At 45.4% G+C, this 17,542-nt stretch overlaps 6 protein-coding genes across 6 annotated transcripts; 4 read left to right on the top strand and 2 right to left on the bottom strand.

Annotated features, from left to right (window-relative positions):
• Positions 1-419: 419 nt before the first annotated feature.
• Positions 420-3,457, bottom strand: F5891DRAFT_1125633 (uncharacterized protein; the record flags this gene model as incomplete). The annotated part of the gene is made up of 10 exons (XM_041363986.1): positions 420-781; positions 835-1,490; positions 1,544-1,682; positions 1,743-1,871; positions 1,971-2,365; positions 2,421-2,569; positions 2,624-2,789; positions 2,838-2,997; positions 3,028-3,031; positions 3,086-3,457. 10 exons carry the CDS (start codon positions 3,455-3,457, stop codon positions 420-422), a joined length of 2,532 nt encoding a protein of 843 aa, XP_041231821.1.
• Positions 3,458-4,771: 1,314 nt separating this feature from the next.
• Positions 4,772-5,604, top strand: F5891DRAFT_1182490 (uncharacterized protein; the record flags this gene model as incomplete). The annotated part of the gene is made up of 4 exons (XM_041366173.1): positions 4,772-4,817; positions 4,875-4,961; positions 5,020-5,422; positions 5,481-5,604. 4 exons carry the CDS (start codon positions 4,772-4,774, stop codon positions 5,602-5,604), a joined length of 660 nt encoding a protein of 219 aa, XP_041231820.1.
• A 545-nt stretch (positions 5,605-6,149) lies between these two features.
• F5891DRAFT_1182489 (uncharacterized protein) lies at positions 6,150-7,012 on the top strand (the record flags this gene model as incomplete). Its single annotated transcript, XM_041366172.1, has 4 exons — positions 6,150-6,229; positions 6,291-6,347; positions 6,397-6,519; positions 6,574-7,012. The coding sequence occupies 4 exons, from the start codon at positions 6,150-6,152 to the stop codon at positions 7,010-7,012; spliced, it is 699 nt and encodes a 232-aa protein (XP_041231819.1).
• A 542-nt stretch (positions 7,013-7,554) lies between these two features.
• F5891DRAFT_1182488 (uncharacterized protein) lies at positions 7,555-9,017 on the top strand (the record flags this gene model as incomplete). The annotated part of the gene is made up of 4 exons (XM_041366171.1): positions 7,555-7,791; positions 7,840-8,291; positions 8,345-8,580; positions 8,638-9,017. The coding sequence occupies 4 exons, from the start codon at positions 7,555-7,557 to the stop codon at positions 9,015-9,017; spliced, it is 1,305 nt and encodes a 434-aa protein (XP_041231818.1).
• Positions 9,018-11,509: 2,492 nt separating this feature from the next.
• F5891DRAFT_1244354 (uncharacterized protein) lies at positions 11,510-13,066 on the bottom strand. The gene is made up of 4 exons (XM_041369777.1): positions 12,673-13,066; positions 12,499-12,614; positions 12,271-12,474; positions 11,510-12,231 (listed from the first exon to the last, which is right to left on the bottom strand). Exons 1-4 carry the CDS (start codon positions 12,739-12,741, stop codon positions 11,619-11,621), a joined length of 1,002 nt encoding a protein of 333 aa, XP_041231817.1. The 5' UTR covers positions 12,742-13,066; the 3' UTR covers positions 11,510-11,618.
• A 3,452-nt stretch (positions 13,067-16,518) lies between these two features.
• F5891DRAFT_975669 (uncharacterized protein) lies at positions 16,519-17,331 on the top strand (the record flags this gene model as incomplete). The annotated part of the gene is made up of 5 exons (XM_041376549.1): positions 16,519-16,656; positions 16,725-16,736; positions 16,787-17,039; positions 17,068-17,219; positions 17,266-17,331. The coding sequence occupies 5 exons, from the start codon at positions 16,519-16,521 to the stop codon at positions 17,329-17,331; spliced, it is 621 nt and encodes a 206-aa protein (XP_041231816.1).
• Positions 17,332-17,542: the final 211 nt, after the last annotated feature.

Here is a 17,542-nt window from a genome sequence, read left to right as displayed (position 1 = left end):
GGTCCTCAGCGGTTCACCTGTTCTTGTAATACTCATACATTATATACTGTAGCACAACAAAAAGTCTCATACATGAATCATTGCCATAACAAGGCCCAGTACTTTGGGTCATACATTAAGACCCTTGTCCCCCCAGTACTTCGAGTCATACATTAAGACCCTTGTCCCCCAGTACTTCGAGTCATGCATTAAGTCATACATTAAGGCCCTTGTCCCCCCAGTACTTTGAGTCATGCATTAAGTCATACATTAAGGCCCTTGTCCCCCCAGTACTTCGAGTCATACATTAAGTCATACATTAAGGCCCTTCTTCCCCTAGTACTTCGAGTTTGTCACACAGGGTTCGCATGCTGGCTTCTTCGAAGATGCACATCAGATGTATCGATTGATTGCTCATCAAATAACAAAATGTAATCATACTACTCATCATCACCCTCTAAAGGAGGACCTTCCAATGATGGCATTTGATCGTCGGCCATTTCAGTGTTGATTTCAGGGACCGGGTCAAGCTCGGAGACGACGGCGGAGAGAGCATCCCTCCAAAGTGTCGAGAAACGTATTACCAGACCCTCCCGAACAGATATTTGGCGCTGTGCATAAGCAAAGCTCCCTTCTCGGTCAGCATCCTTAGTAAACGACCTCGCAGTACCTCGTCCGTTCCATTGAGCCATTTCCCAGCGGAAAAATGCCAGTACTCTTTGCATCTCTTCGATCAGCAAAGCAAACTCTTCTGACCATCGGGATGCTCGCGCTCTGGCCTTGCACCATTCGACCCGTAAACCTGACAGTCCCATGATTAGAGACATTCTGATGATAATGCAAGGAGCAACTTACAATCTTGAAGACCCGCGTCATTGTTGTGCAAGACACCAGGTGCCTTCCATATCCACGGGATGTCACGTCTTCCCTCTGATTGCCCTGCAGACCCTGCATCACCCATAGGTCTCATATCCGCTACATTTAATGGCCGAAATGTATCTCTCCAACCTACCATACCTAGCCGGTCTCCAAGGTTATCAAGCGCCACACGAGCAGCCTCATATTTGAGTCGGCTGCCACATTTTTTCGTTTCTGCGAGGTCAAGAGCACTGCGTGCACGGGTACTGGCTCGCTGGCCACGGATGTGTAGAGTCTTGAAGGTATTGAGATGAGCATGCAGGCGGACATTCTGACGAACATCGTTCAGAGCATCATCAGCCTGTGCGTATCGAAGCTGCCACTCGATTTGGCACAGCAAGAGATCGCAGGGAGTTATGGCGTTGAGCTGTGATGGAAGGAAAAGAATAAAGTCCTTGGGCATTTCGTCCTGGGGGATGTCATTGCGCTGGGCGCGGATACAAAGAGAAGCAACTGTGGGCATATACAATATTTGAACTTGAGCCCAGGCATCGAGTTTGCGCTGGAGCGTGTTCGAACACATTTGAAGTTTTGCCTTCTGGTTATCAGTAGGATTTTGACTTAATGTTTTCCTGTCTGCACGTATCTGCCGCCTGCAATAAATCGTTTAGTGACAAAGAAAAACAAGCGAGTTCCAAAGACGTACTGCTGGTCTTCGAGTTCGAGTCCATTTGCTATGAGCATGCTGGGTGAAATCTCAGCATGAAGGGACACGTCAATTCCATCTTGTAAGTCACGTCTTTCACGTTCCGCAAATTCCAAGCGAACCATGGCTTGAGTCATTGCTAGAATCACGACAGACAATTCATCAATATCAAAACACAGAAAACAAGAAACTGACGCACGAACAACTCGACTTTCGAAAGGGTTTGGTTTGGTATTGTCTTCCTCCCATGCCTCTACATCAGCCCGCCACAATGCTAATGTTGATGCATCGATTGCACCTTCAAGTTCTGCAAGTTCTTCACGGTGGGCTCAGGCGGCTGCAGCAGCCTCCTTGAGTTTGCGCAGTAAAGTCCGCCCTATTAAAAACACCTTAATGAAATTCAACGAAAGAGAACAAGTCAACACACCCAACATTGATATTTTTTTCCAGTTCCAATCACCAAAGTGATCGTCGAGCGTGTCACGGCGGTTACCCGGCCCCATCTCCCTTGTACTAGTTGCAACACGATTAATATCTGCCCAACCACGTTCGGGTGCCTCTCCGTCCGTCCGACCCACCCATTTGGAGAAGTTAAATGAGAAAGTTGTTTGGTAAGACTGGATGTGAGCTTTGAGATGGAATTTGGGAACAAAAAAGCGAACAATCTTATTTTCGTAGTCGAACTGCAGTCGCTGGGGCATCGTGCTATTGCGAGACCAGAGTTTCTTATGCCACTGACAGGCGATGTCGTAAGACAAGTTAAATACAGCCAGGCCAAAGCTGACGAGGACCGAAAAGACAAGGTAATCCATGTTTATATATCTGTCCAGTAGTTAGTATAGTATCACGCTGCCTCGAAGAGTATACGATCTCTCACTTTTCTCCCTTCTGCAGGTCACCTACACTATTGGGAAGCCTCATCTCATGACGAGCGCATACAACAGATCCAACTCCCATTGCTGCAAGTCCTCGAGATGCCTTTGTGTCTGCAGTATTCACTGCATTGTGACCCACACAGGTGCTTCTCTGTCCCAAACTTAGATCATGCCACAAATCGGGACGAACCTCTAGGATATGTACCTCTTGCCGTTCTGTACTGTGTTCAGACAGGAACTGTTTGTAAGCACGTTCTTCCACGAAATAAGCCCATCCTGAATTGAGACTCGGGTTGCGATCATCACTAGATATAGCCTTGCGCTTAAGCCGGAAGTTTGCATCGATCGCGAGGAACAACACATAGCGCCACCTGTTTTAAAATTAGTACTATAGTGAGCTCGCACAGGATGCTACTTACCTAATGTCAGGTGGCGAATTCTCCCATCCGTCAGGAATATTGATTCCTGGATGTGGACATGCCGGACATTGTACAACACACCCGCCATCTGGTGTGGCTTCAATACCATTGGGATCATGGCCATGGCCAGCGCGCATAAGTTGCAATAGGTGACGCCATTCTCGCATCATTCACATGAACGCCGAGTAACGATCCTGAAAGGGCGAATCAGTCGGATTTAATGGAGGGAGCTTCACATGTTACTGTACCTTGATTGGTGAGATTCCCGTGTTGTCCGAACGCCTCGCTAAACTGTGATAGAATTCATACGCAGACACTTTCGATTCGAAGGAGAGTAAATGGAATAATTCCAGGACACTGAAGGTCGCCGCTGTTCGAGGGTCAGTTGTGGTAGCTGGAAACCACCGAGCTCGTAGAAGTTGCTTGTAGCGAATCTGTGCGGTCTCGCATCCGCAGAAGTCTACTGCGACATCATGGATGCCGTGTGCATCGATTACTGTAAATTCATCGCAAGAAACTGGCTGAGCATTGTAGCAGCGCTCGCCAGGCGTATGGCCGAGCTGCACGTGGAGTCCAAGGGCCTTTAATGTAATACTCTCAAAGAAGTCGCTGTTCCACATCTGGTGAAATTGCGATAAACAACTAAGGAAAATAACAACGAAGAATACATACATCTATGCGATGAAGTGGATTGCTTAAGTGACGGTGAACAACACATGTCCGGCAGACCATTTCAATCCCAAAACAATCTCTGCAATGGTAAAGATGTATCGCGTCATCTGTTCCACAATGACAATTCAAAAGTGTCCCCTCACTGCCGTGTCCTTCAAGACAGATTAGCTCATCTAAGAAAGCGGAACGTTCGGGCAACCATTGCAATAGGGGATTATCCTTTTAAAAAATCAAGTAAGCACCTGATCATCTTAAGTGTCAAACACATACCGCAGCAGTCCTTTTTTACTTCGGCATGTGTTCTGGTTCCTGTAGCGTGTCAACCTGAGGCTCAGACTCTTGATGTATGGTTTCATTCCAATCATCGACGCTCGGTAAAGTAGGAGATGAGGGGTAATCAATGATTGATACTTCATCAGTGGGTTGGGAAAGCATGTATGTAGTGTCGATGGACGTCTTGCCATTGTGTTGGATGCCATAAGAACGAAAACGCTCGTATGCAGGTGCAGGACCAGCCTCGTTAACATAGCACGAGAACTTGGCTTTCTTGCTTGGTCGGCCCACCATGACAGGCCAGTTGTTGAACAAAGATTGTATAGTCCTAGATTCGTGTTATTCACCCCTCACAACATGCAGAGAACTACATACCGTGTTAATATCGTAGATTCACAAAGTCGTTGATGACCAGGCAAAAGTGCCAGAGTCAGTCCAAAAGTGGGAGGTAAATATTCCTTATTGTAAACGGCGAGTCAGTACTAGTCAGTCTGAAACGGGAAGTCGTGCACGTTACTGGATAAACAATTGTCAAAAGCAGGACGTAAATATTCCTAAGTGTCAAGTCAGTCCAAAATGGGAGGTTGTGCACGTTACTGGATAAACAATCGTCAAAAGCAGGACGTAAATATTCCTAAGCATCGAGTCAGTCCGAAACGGGAGGTCGTGCGAGTTACTGGCTCAACAATCGTCAATAAGGGATTCTCAACACTTTTGAAATAAACAAACATCAATAAGGGATTCTCAACACTTTCGAAATAAACAATCGTCAACAAGGATCCTCAACACTTCGATCGTCAATAAGGATCCTCAACACTTTCGAAATTTGATCCTCCACTGGTCCGTCAATGTGAGCCTGTAGGCAACAAGTATCGAAGTCTGACCTTGACAGGATAAAAGGTGAGTCTTTGTTGACCTGTTCATCTCATACATCACTGATACATCACTTTTCGCATTGATCCACATCACCGTTGCCATCAACAGTCACGATGACCTGCATTATCACTGAAACTAAAGACACTAGTCTTGCATTAGGTGAGTACTATCTACAGTCTTCAAGGTGCGCGACACTTATTCTTTGCTCCCCTCCAGATGCTGTCGTCAAATTGCTGTCCGTACTCAAACTCACTGATAATGATCGCGCAGTTCTAGTTACCGCTCTTCTCTCCGAGATTGCCGGTGAGTTACCTTTGAAACATTTTCCTTATGAAGATGTACAACTAATGTCCATATGTAGAGCCTCATGGAGAGGCTAGGGCTCAAGATGCCGCTGATTCGCAAACCGGTTCTTTGTTTGGCAATGACGATGATGAAGAGCTGGCTGCCACCACGGCAGGTGTTCCCGACACAAGCCTTGCCACCACGGCAGATATTCCTGATGCAAGCTCTGCCACTACAGCAACTGTTCCCGACGTAAGCTCGTCTGCCGCGGCCATTGATTCAACTCCCACTATTGCTACCTCTGTCGTGACTGTCGTGGATGGGGATGTCAGTTCTGCTGAGGTGGAAGATGCGATCACGGAAGGTTGTATCCTCAATGCTTACAAGGGTGTGCACTTCAACATCCCAGTTTCCAGTGATGCCACACCACCTCTGTACTATGTCACCAGGGGCCGCAAGATTGGCGTGTTCTCAGGATGGTACACTTCTTTTCAAGTTGATTTTGATTATGACCTTAGCTTATCTGATCTCCGGCAGGGGCAATGTTGGTCCCAAGGTCTTGGGTGTGAGCCGCGCCATTTTTGCTAAGGCAGAGACCATTGATCAAGGCATTAAGGCTCTCATGGCTGCGATCGACGCTGGCACTGCTGCTCGAGTGTGAATGGGTTGGGCTACCTTGCATTGTATTTGTCATATCATGTATCTAGTGTATCTAGTGTTTGGTTGTGAATTGATCCATTGACGATCATCTTGAATAATGTGTGTCGTGAATCTTGAGGATAACTGAGTTTTGTATTTTGAAAAGTGTTGGGAAAGGGCTTTGAAGTACTTGATAGAATGGTACCAAGTAGCAAATGGTTAGTTGCATGAATTGTGTCTTTCAAGTTTCGCAGCGCTGAGTGTACATGTGTCACTACTGATCTACTAATGATAAAACTCGCATTAATCTAGAGTTTTGTACGCTGGCGGGTGTCATATTCATCGAGCACAAATAACTAAATTTCTGGGATAGGGCTTTGGAAGTACTTGACGGAATGACGCCAAGTAGCAAGTTGTTAGTTGCAGGAATAGTGTCTATTCGTAAGTAAATTGTGCATAAAGCTCGCATTAATTTGCATGCTATGAAGTGTGCATGTGTCACTACCGTGACGTAGTACCAAACTCACTCATTGAACCTACTAGTTCTTCCCAAAATGCAACTTTATTATGGGGCGACCTCGTTTGTATCACAGTCCCGAAGAGAAGGCAAAGGCTGCTCGTATGTACAGACATAATTATTATCAAAGGTACGTGGAATATTTACATCACCCGAGTCATGTTGTTCTTACCGTGTTTCCACTGTTCCAGGAATCGTGAACAGTTCCGCCTGAAAAACAAAGAGCGTTATTGTCGACGTAAATGCAGGTCAGTCGAAGACTCTCAACGATGTTTCAAGTCTAATATCATGCACCAGGCCTGCCGACATGTCTGAGTCCCACCATGACCGAATTCATCAACATTCGACTCCTGAGTCCGAACCTTCTATCAAGAATAATGCAGACATGGGGCTACCAAAAGGCCTCCAAAGGGAACGACAGTAACTTATTCTCTCTTGTTTTCCGCCAACAGCTACTCGAATTTTTAGGTATAGGTATGAATCGCCAACCTCACGTATCAAGAGTCGTCTTATGACTTTTCTCGGTGGTCCAGATGTTGTGATACATGACTACCTTGATATAATCTCCCTCACACTACTGGGGCGCACGGACAATACACTCGATATCGAAGAAATTCGATCTTCAATCAGTAGACTTCAAAGACTGGAGAAAGATGCTCGTGCGGATGAGGCTGGAATTCTGCAGTACTACGGTGTAGGACCAAAGCTGGTGCAATCCCAAGGCATAGGCAAGGAGGTTCACCATCTCCTGAGTGCGTTGGAGGAAGTGTTTATTTACAGTCTCTCCGGTGTTGCTGAATTGGCGGTCATGTATGATCAGGGGGATTTGTTATTCCTCGCGGTATTCGTCACTATCTTGGCCTTAGAGAACAACACGACCTTCATCTATGAGACTATCGGAGTCTTCATTTAAGATCTTTGTTTCTAGGGTGGATATGTTGCAGTACCGTGATTAGCGCCAATATTGTTCTGTGGGTCTTAAATCTTTGTTTCTAGGGCAGATATGCTGCAGTACCATGATTAGTATTGGAATGACGCTTGCTTGCGCCAAGGTTCTGTGGGCCATTCCTTGTCGCCTTGTCACTGACCCTCTGTGCAACTGATTGTTGCGTTGGCACACGTAAGTACACGAGATCGCCGTCTTCTGCCATCTTCATGATTCGCCCATATCGGATGCCATTTCTGTCATGACACCTAAGATTGACCACCTTTTTGCAGTACTTAGCCTTCACGCGCATGGCCATCTATGTGATCTCAGATCTCAGATCTTAGGATTCAATTTAGTGAGATTGATTTTTTTTGTGTGCATATGACCGTCTGCTCACAAGGCTCATATATTGCTAGACACCTCGCCCTTATTTTTGTCCTGCACGAACAGTTCAATAGTTAATAGATAACCAAGGTACGAGATAAATTTGTTGTTTCTATTGTTTTTCAACACAAATACAATTTAGAATGGCTCCTCGCTCCAAGTTCACTGCTGAGCAAGTTGAAATGATGGAGGAGTATCGAGATAAATACCTTGAGTGTCAGGCAGTAGGTGATTACACTCCGTTCTGGGCCCCTTTTTTCGAGGACTATCATGCCAGGTGGCCAGAGAGGGAGCATCTCTTTCCTGATGTCCCCCTTGACACAGATCTCACGCCGGAACAAAAAGTCGTCAATGCAAGTGTTGTGGATGCGCGCAAAAAAGTATGTGTCATAAACATGAGCATTTATTCAAGTACTAATGAGCTTTAGCAATTGGTGCATCGCTTCCATAACACGTACGGCAATTACACTGCAAAGCGCAAGATGAAAGCACAGACAACAAGTTCTGTCGAGAAGATGTTAGCATGTCAATCGAGCCTCAAAGGAACGCGAACATTGCAGCCTGCTGAGGCTTATTCCAAGTTATACTACAAGACGCGTATCAAACCTGTTGTTGACGTGGAAATGAAGGTACTCAAGGTGGGGGCTAGTCTGAATCCGATGACATCAGACGAAGAAGGTGACGCAACTAACAATGTTGGAGGCGATGTGAAGGAGACGTTACCTAAGAAGATCAGGCTATCTCTCATAAAGAAGCACACACGTACTCTATTCGCAAATGAGACACCCGAGATCAAGGCAGAAGTAGCTGATTTTGTCAAGAAATGGAGTGAAGGCCGCAAGAGGAGTTCGAGCGAGGACGAAGACATTTCTTTCACTGAGTAAGACTCATCTATGCATTGTGAGCCGACCAGGAGAACTTACGGTCTTTCAGGAATATTGAAAAGCTACCTAATGTTCTAGCTGATATATTTGCGGGACTGGCCAAACAAACAGGCTGGGCCTTCTCTGTGTTGATGGGCGGGCCTTCTCCAGGAATGGGAGGGAAAATTCAGGCTGAAAGTTTTCATGTGGGGGAAACGGCGATGGGAAATGCATTCAATTTCGCTTACCCTGATTTTAACGAACGCATCATGAAGCCATATGCAGATTTTTTGAAGCAGGCCTTTCGTGAGTACTTAACGAGTTCACAACTTTTAATACATGATAGTTGATCATTCGATGCAGCTGATGCAGCGGGGAAGGGAACGGCAGGTTCATCAAGTCCAAGTCCCTCGCGGTCTAACCCCACTCAACTTTTCGAAGATGCCGCGGGATCCGCAACCACTACCTTGTCTCCGATGCCGATTAACTCCAGCAATATTCATACATTACTCCTTCCACTGATGAGTCAGATGACAACGTTCGATGACCAGCAGTGCCATCTCTTCTCTGGTCTCGACATCTCTGGACCGGTCTCATTGTTTGAGAATGACGGACCCACTCTTCCAAACAGACATACTCCTTCCACACCAAAGTCCTTGTTCAGCTTAGAGTTGTATGACTCTGCCACTTTGGATCGCATGTCTATGACAGACTTATTGAATGCACCATTGGGTCCAAATTGATCAGATCTACCTTCTTCCGTGGCAGCAGTACCCTCCACTTTCATGGCGCCAGCAGTTCATCCTGCATCTAGGCAGCCTGCGCTTCCTGACGTTGACCCGCTTCCACCTCTCACACAGTCTAAGGGTGAGCAGCCTCCACCTCTCACGCAGTCTAAGGGCGAGCAGCCTCCACCTCTCACCCAGCCTAACGTGGGCGAGCAGCCTCCACCTCTCACGCAGTCTAAGGGCGAGCAGCCTCCACCTCTCACCCAGCCTAACGTGGGCGAGCAGCCTCCACCTCTCACCCAGCCTAACGTGGGCGAGCAGCCTCCACCTCTCACCCAGCCTAACGTGGGTGAGCAGCTTCCACTTCTCACCCAGCCTAACGTGGGCGAGCAGCCTCCACTTCTCACCCAGTCTAAGGGCGAGCAGCCTCCACCTCTCACCCAGCCTAACGGCACACCGGCTAACGTTGTCGAGCAGCCTCCACCTCTCACACAACCTAATGGCACGCAGCCTAACGTGGTTGAGCAGCCTCCACCTCTCACACAACCTAATGGCATGCAGCCTAACGTTGTCGAGCAGCCTTCACCTCTCACTCAGCCTAACATCGACCCCCATCGACCTCTCACGCAACCTAACATCGAGCCACCTCTCACTCTCATGCAGCCTGTACTTCCTATTGTCAAGGCCTCTCCTGTAGAACATTCGGTAGAACCTACTCGTTCAAAGGCAGTTGTGGAGGGCCTGTAGGTACAGGCTCAACAACAGTCCCTTGTCCTTGGACGATCGAAGCGAGAGCACAAGGAGTCGACCCGCAATGAGGTTGCCAATTCTATCGGCAGTGAGAACATCAGGAAAGAGAATTCAACATCAAAGAGGCCACCGAAGTCTCTTACTCGTGGGGCACCCGCAAAGTGAGTGATATATCAGTACCAGTGTGCTCGATAATGACCATTACTAATTAGAAAGCAAGGTATTTGACTTCTCCTTGCTACTTTCCAAGTCTGTCTGGTGATATGACATGTGTCCTCTTGACTGTTTCTTCACCTATGTTTTATATCCTACTTGTTTTGTTAGTTTGCGTTCTTGATGTCATACACTAGTGTCCATGACACTCCTGCCATTAAACATGTCTCTAATTGTAATAATATGATGATGTTACATAAAATGTCTTGTTAATGTAATCACGCAGTGTTCTGATAGACTTTACATGCGGTGGGCAGCTCATGGGGACGTTCTGTATGTCACGTGATGTTCAAACCTTGCTGAAAGACAACTGCGGCAGGACTTCGTGAAAATTCATTGAGCATGGTGATTTGTAATCTTAAGCCTGTCTGAAATATCTCTTGTTAATCGTAGTATAGTGATGGACTTTATGGCTTTACAGACGGTGAGCATTTCTTGTGCGTCACGTGATGTTTGGGACTTTACTTGCAGCAGGACTTGGTGAAAATTCATCGATGATTGACTTATATTTAGCTCAAGCATGATAGCCGCCAATCTGCTTCTTCAAAAGGACGTAATAGAAGGTATAGTAAGGCACCGAAGGTACAGGAAGGACAGGGAGGCGCAAAGAAGCAGAGGAAAGGTACAAAGACCTATGTGACAGGTACAAAAGGGTACCAAATGTATGCAAGGTACAATTTCGGGGGTAACAGAGTGATACATCAGTGATATATCACTAGCTAGTTACCTGTTTTGGGGTAAAACAAGAGTGATATATCACCAGCTAGTAATTTAGGTAGGGATCCCAAAGTGATCCTCCATGTCATACATGACTTGTTTGTGATCAGTGATATATCACCAGCTGGTCATCTGTTTTTTGGGTGAACAAGAGTGATACATCAGTGATATATCACCAGCTAGTAATTTAGGTAGGGATCCCAAAGTGATCCTCCATCTCATACATGACTTGCTTGTAAGTGGTAACAACAATGAATCATGTATGACAATTAACTGATCATTACAGTCTATTTAATGTATGATTATGACAGTATAGACTCAGCGGTTCTGCTTCATCTTTCACCGTCAAAGCTTCACACGCAGATGAATATAATGCTAAGGTTCAAGAACGTATATCCCGCTCTGTGTCCATGCAGTGCCATTCCTGGGCGCGCATGAACGGCACAGGAAAGGTATTTAATCCATTCCCTTGGGCTATGACGCGTTGGTGGTGGTTGCTTCGCAAACCAAATTGGGATCATTATGTGGCAGTCGGCGCCGAGAAATGGGTATGGGCAAGGCGAAGAAAGTTTGTCAAGAATAGTCTAAAATGCCCCGCAATCTTGACGTTATTGTGCTCATATATCGGCAGCTCTGTTCAGACGACACGGTGGTGAGTCTATTTTTCTTGATGCCTATCATTCGAACAACTGATATCTTCAGGCAGTGACTATCTGTGGCTTGCGACTACTTGAGCAATTTTAGCCTGCGTCTTTAAGCGTCATGCATGTATGTACAAGACGGATCATAATTATACAAAGTAGCAACTAGACAGCTTGCATAATTTTCCCTCATGAGCAAGATTAATGACAATCGGAAATGATGCGACGACAACCTGTCAGACCTTTTTTTCAGTATGTTCGTCGACCATCATGAGGATGGTCCATTGTTCGATAGCTACAACCTTAGTGGATCTGCAGTAGTCGTCTTCATTATTTCAAAGCAAGGAACAAGAGCAGCATATTCCTCTCGCTGTTGATCTGTCAAGGACACTCCGCGAAATGCAAGGCGCTCCAGGGAACATTTCAACCTCGTCAAAAACGCTTGAAACTCTTCTTGTGGCCACCTCCCCATATGGGCGGCTTGGAGCACACAAAGGTTCGGGAGCATGAGGACCTTGAATAGGCCAGGTTTTCTGTCCAAGTTCGGATACAAGTTCGCACACATGTATAAGCATCGGAGGTTGGTGTGCATGACTGGTTCTTGATTCTTGATCGGGTGAAATATGCTGAGGATTGTCACAGAAGAGAGGTTGGGACACAGACGGAGTATGCGAGGGAATGCATCTAGTCCGTTCACTCTGACCTCGAGATGGGTGAGATGGGCCCACCTGGAATTAGCGACGAAGTCTAATTGGTTGCAGCTGACCCACAGATCCAATAGGTCCATCTTGCGAAGGTTGCACGGCAATTTCGAGATAGAGCACTCGATAGCTCGCTTTGAATCGTGACCGTGAGTGCGTACGATGAGCTCCTTGAGTCCATGGAAGTCTTCCATCATGACGGGGCCTCTGCAAATCCAAAAATTAAGCTCCAGAGACGAGATTTACTGGATGTATGGCTGGAGCAGGCTTCGTGCCTCGCTAAAGTCAGTATAACATTCGAGTTTCAACAAGAGAGGACATCCTCTCGATCGCTTGAGCCAGAGGTCATAGGCGAGAACTCTCTCCCGCAAGTCGTCGTCCGCGATCAACTGTAGCTGGGTCCATAACCATGGCAAGCCAAGAGCAACCTCCCTCCATTGTCGACATATTCTTGTGAATATCAGGGGAGCTCACCTTTGTGTGGGGGAAAAGGGCAAGTCATCGGACAGAGAGTGGAGAAAAATTTCCGAGAGAATTTCTGCTGGCAGACGCGGGATACGTAATGAAGATCCCCCGAACGAAGTGTCGGACTGGATGAGATTTCATCATTATATCAAGATGCAAATACCTCCAGGACCAAGCACTTACAGGTTGCTGCAGCTCCCCAATGCTAGCTGAGATCGGTGGTGAATCGATGTTTGAATTAGATGTCTGCATGTTAATGCGAAGGAGGTTGAGATATTGGAGATGGAGATCTGAAGGAGGAAATAAGTCTACCGTTCCGCCAACAGTCGTGTCCCTATTTAAATCTAACACTGGGAAAACCACAAGTCCACAAACCACACGCCTTCCTATTGTCGTCCCAAATAGCCTTAGGTAAACAACCGTCCTCCACAACTAGAGACCTTGCATTGTATGTCTTCTTATTTCCATGGCCACTAAGGTCCAGACCTGTCGGCTGAGCTGTGACCTTTATTTTTCCCTATATTGGTCTTGCATTGTCGGTTTTATATTTGATAGGCGTGGACATGAATGTACTTCAAAGAGAAGTCAGGTTTCAAATCTCCTTGACACCTCTCCACCGTGACAGGAGTCCCTGCATCAGGGAAAACCTCCCGTGCTAACTTAGATCTAATTAGACATAATTGACATAATTAGCGATAATTATGTAGTTTAGCAGATTATGAGAACTCTTTGGGGGACGCTCTAACGTCTTTAGAGAAAGGAAACACTTAAGTGTATTGGGTATGTAGTTACGATACACTTGGAGAGGTACTAGGGCACTAAGATAATGGGCGATAGCGCACAGCGCTAACCGGCCCCAATTGAAGACCTGCCGGGGTGATGTGAGCTGGGATCCCCTAATGGTAGGAGTCCACGACAACGCAACGCAGCGACGCCGAAGACCCCTTAATGGTAGGAGCACACCTTTCAGTCATATGACACTGTAAAACCCTGTCATAGGACGTGTACATTGCCCTGCAAAACCTGGACTACCGGACACCGGCCGGTTGTTGTATACCCAGGATCGGCCGACTATCTGCAATACCTGGACAGGCCGGTGACTCTAGTATAAATGATATATCTGCAGGACCTGGACAAGCCGGTGACTCTAGTATAAATGATGAATCTGCAGGACCTGGACAGGCCGGTGACTCTAGTATAAATGATGAATCTGCAGGACCTGGACAGGCCAGTGACTCTAGTATAAATGATGAATCTGCAGGACCTGGACAGGCCAGTGACTCTAGTATAAATTATGAATCTGTAGGACCTGAACAGACCGGTGACTCTAGTATAAATGATGAATCTGCAGGACCTGGACAGGCCAGTGACTCTAGTATAAATGATATATCTGCAGGACCTGGACAGGCCAGTGACTCTAGTATAAATGATATATCTGCAGGACCTGGACAGGCCAGTGACTCTAGTATAAATGATATATCTGCAGGACCTGGACAGGCCAGTGACTCTAGTATAAATTATGAATCTGCAGGACCTGGACAGGCCGGTGACTCTATATATCTATAGTACCTAGACAGGCAGGTAACTAGTCATATCTGCAGTATCTGGACAGGCCGGTGACTCTAGTATAAATGACAGATAGGCCAGTATGCAGGGGTAGATGTGCTTAATTATACATATAAGCTTATTTGTAGTCATACAGCAAGACCTGCAAGGCCCAGTGCTATAATATTAATATAGGCCTATCTATAGCTGACACTACAGTGATGCAAATACTGTAGGGACTAATGGTAGCTCTTGGATCAGTCTGGTTTTGAAGGGGCTTGAAGCCCTCAATCCTCCAGTACATAATAATGGCAATGTTGAAAATACAGTGTGGTGTAAACAATTTTGGACCAGTATGGTTTTGAAGGCCCTTGAAGACCTTGATCTGATTGCACACTAAACTAGCCAAACATCATTATTCAAGTTGGATCAAAGGATTGGGATGAGGTTATTACCTTTGATCCAACTTGAATACTGATGATAAATGTTCACAGAAAAAATAATATAAAACCTACAAAATCTGTGCAATACACTAGTAGTATAATTGTGATCCACAAAACTGTAACATGGTGAATCCATCAATCTTGGGCTATTCAAAATTCACTGTACACTATGAAGACCAGCTCATGCATATTCTATATCTGGTCAATATAGGCCAGCCTGGTGTTGCAGTCTGTGCAAATGGGCTGGCCACATGGGTTATGACCTATACTCTTGTCAGCCAGCCTGCTTTCACAATATATAAAGTAGTCTGGCCAGAACCATAGTAGCCTATACCAGTGAAGGCCGGCCTGGTGTTGTAGTCGGTGCAATTGGGCCAGCCGCATGGGTTATGACCTATACTCTTGTCGGCCAGCCTGCTTTCACAATATATAAAGTGGGCTGGCTGGAACCATAGTGACCTATACCAGTGCAGGTTGGCCTGGTGTTGTAGTCTGTGCAATTGGGCTGGTTGCATGGGTTATGACTATACTTCTGTCAGCGAGCCTGCTTCCACAATGTATAAAGTACTTCTTGGCAGTGTTCTTTGTGCAAGTCATAGTTGGTTGAGAGCAATTGAAGGGTCAGTATACCAGACTTATACATGCCACACAAAAACAAAAAAGATGCATGAACAAAAGAGTTGGCTAAAAGCTGAAATTGGAGTTAGTATACCAGAATTATACACCACACAAACATAAAGCAAACAAACTCACATGATGAAAGAGACGTGTTAACAAAAAGTCACATCCACAAAAAGACTTCTTTCTCACAAAAAGACATGTCAATGAAAGAGCAAGCAGAAAAGCTGAAATTATAGTCAGTAGACTTACACATGCCACCCAAAAATAAAGAAAACAAACTTACCCAATCCAAGAGATACATTAGCAAAAGAGGCATGTTGACAAGTCTGATAGAGCCCTATAAAGCTCTCTAAAGCTGCTAAAGTTAGGTAAAATATACCAAAACTATTATAACTCTTGGTAGCTTTGCCATTATAGCTCAAAGTTCAAAAAATGCGAAAATTATATTTCAAGGAACTGCTATAACACATAAACTACTAAGTATGAAAATAATAACTAAAAAAGAGGCAAAAATATGAAGCTAGAAGGAGTGGCTCAGAGAGGGAAGGGAAAAAAGGGGAAAAGACTTACTAGATACTCAAAAATGCGAAAATAATTAAGGAGGAGCTAGCAGGAGTGTCAGAGAGGAAAGAAGAAGAGAAAGAAAAAAAGAAAGACTTACAAAATAGTCAAAAATGCAAAAATGATTGAGTGGAAAGAGGAAACAGAAAGGAAGAAGAAGAGAGATAGAAAGACTTACTACCAAATAGTCAAAAATGCGGAGCTAGAAGGAGAGGATCAGAGAGAGAAGCAAAAGAAGAGAGTTACCAGATAGTCAGAAGTGCAAAAATTATTGAGTAGAAGGAGAATGAGAAGGAGGGAAGGAAGAGACACTGAGAGAAAGAAAGGAAAAGATAGAAATAGACTTGTGGACTGCACTTTTGCTTATATAAGCTGTGTCAAGCCACATCACAAGACTTGGTGAATTTTCGCATTTTTGCTTACTTGACCGTGGGAACTTTTTTCGATAAAAATCAAAGTTATAGCCCTTATCAAAAGGAGTCTATCCATAGTCTTATGACATCAATAGGTTAGGATCCTAGTAAGTTATAAGCAAAACACTCAAAAGTGGATGGTTCAAGAAAGCACCTTGACTGTGGGAATTTTTCCGATGAAAATCAAAGTTGTAGCCCTTATCAAAAGGAGTCTATCCATAGTCTTATGACATCAATAGGTCAAGATCCTAGTAAGTTATAAGCAAAATACTCGAAAGTGGATGGTTCAAGAAAGCACCTTAACCATGGGAACTTTTCCGATAAAACCCAAAGTTTATTGACAAATACACTGATTGTGGGAATGCCTGGTGCAAACATCAACAAATAAACAAACATACTTCAACTGTTTATATTTCTCCCATGGTTCATCTTTCTGAACTTCGACCATGTTCACACCTCTCCTCACCTTTCCTCTCATTGCACTACTAACCTCAACTCATTCTTTGTGCCTGTCCTTTGGCCACTTGCAGACTGCAGCTGCAAGTGGTCAAAGGCAGTGCTACAGTGATTTTCAATCTCACAAAGTAAGTTTTTTCTATATGTTCTTCACAGCACTAACTTGCTGTTTATTATTCACAGCTATGCTTGATAGTTGGACCTTAAGGTCAGTCTCTTTTGACTCCCTGCAGCATTTGACTTTGTATAGTTTTTTAGATTGACTTTTTGGCTATCTATGTCCCCAGGGACTGGTACCTTCAACTTTGGGCTCTGGGGGGTTATTTTTTGGTCATCCATGTCTCCAGGGACTGGCACCTTCACCTTTGGCCATCCATGTCCCTAGGGACTGGCGCCTCCAACTTGGGCTCTGGGGGTTATTTTTTGGTCATCTATGTTCCCAGGGACTGGCATCTTCATTTTTGGCCATCCATGTCCCCAGGGACTGGCGCCTTTAACTTGAGCTCTGGGGGTTATTTTTTGGTCATCCATGTTCCCAGGGACTGGCACCTTTAACTTGAGCTCTGGGGGTTATTTTTTGGTCATCCATGTCCCCAGGGACTGGCACCTTTACCTTTGGGCTCTGGGGGTTGGTTTTTGGTCATCCATGTTCCCAGGGACTGGCGCCTTTACCTTTGGAATCTGGGGGTTGGTTTGTGGTCATCCATGTCTCCAGGGACTGACACCTTTACCTTTAGGCTCTGGGGGTTGGTTTTTGGTCATCTATGTCTCTAGGGACTGGTGCCTTTACCTTTGGGATCTGAGGGTTTGGTTTGTGGCCATCCATGTCTCTAGGGACTGGCGCCTTTAATTTTTAAATATAGTTTGTATTTCACCGGTTTTTCTTTATCTTGTCAAGTGTCCTGATGTACTGACAGTGTTTACTTTTTCTAGCTTTCTATAACATTTTCTGCTTGACTGTGGCTACCTAGTTTGTTCAGGTGGGCCTATATTCAATGTTTGATATCATACTGA

Source organism: Suillus fuscotomentosus, assembly GCF_016647785.1.
Source record: "Suillus fuscotomentosus strain FC203 chromosome Unknown F5891scaffold_5, whole genome shotgun sequence".
In the NCBI taxonomy this organism is placed as follows: domain Eukaryota; kingdom Fungi; phylum Basidiomycota; class Agaricomycetes; order Boletales; family Suillaceae; genus Suillus; species Suillus fuscotomentosus.
Note: the sequence above shows the minus strand (reverse complement) of the source record. Positions and strands in the feature narration are given on the sequence as shown.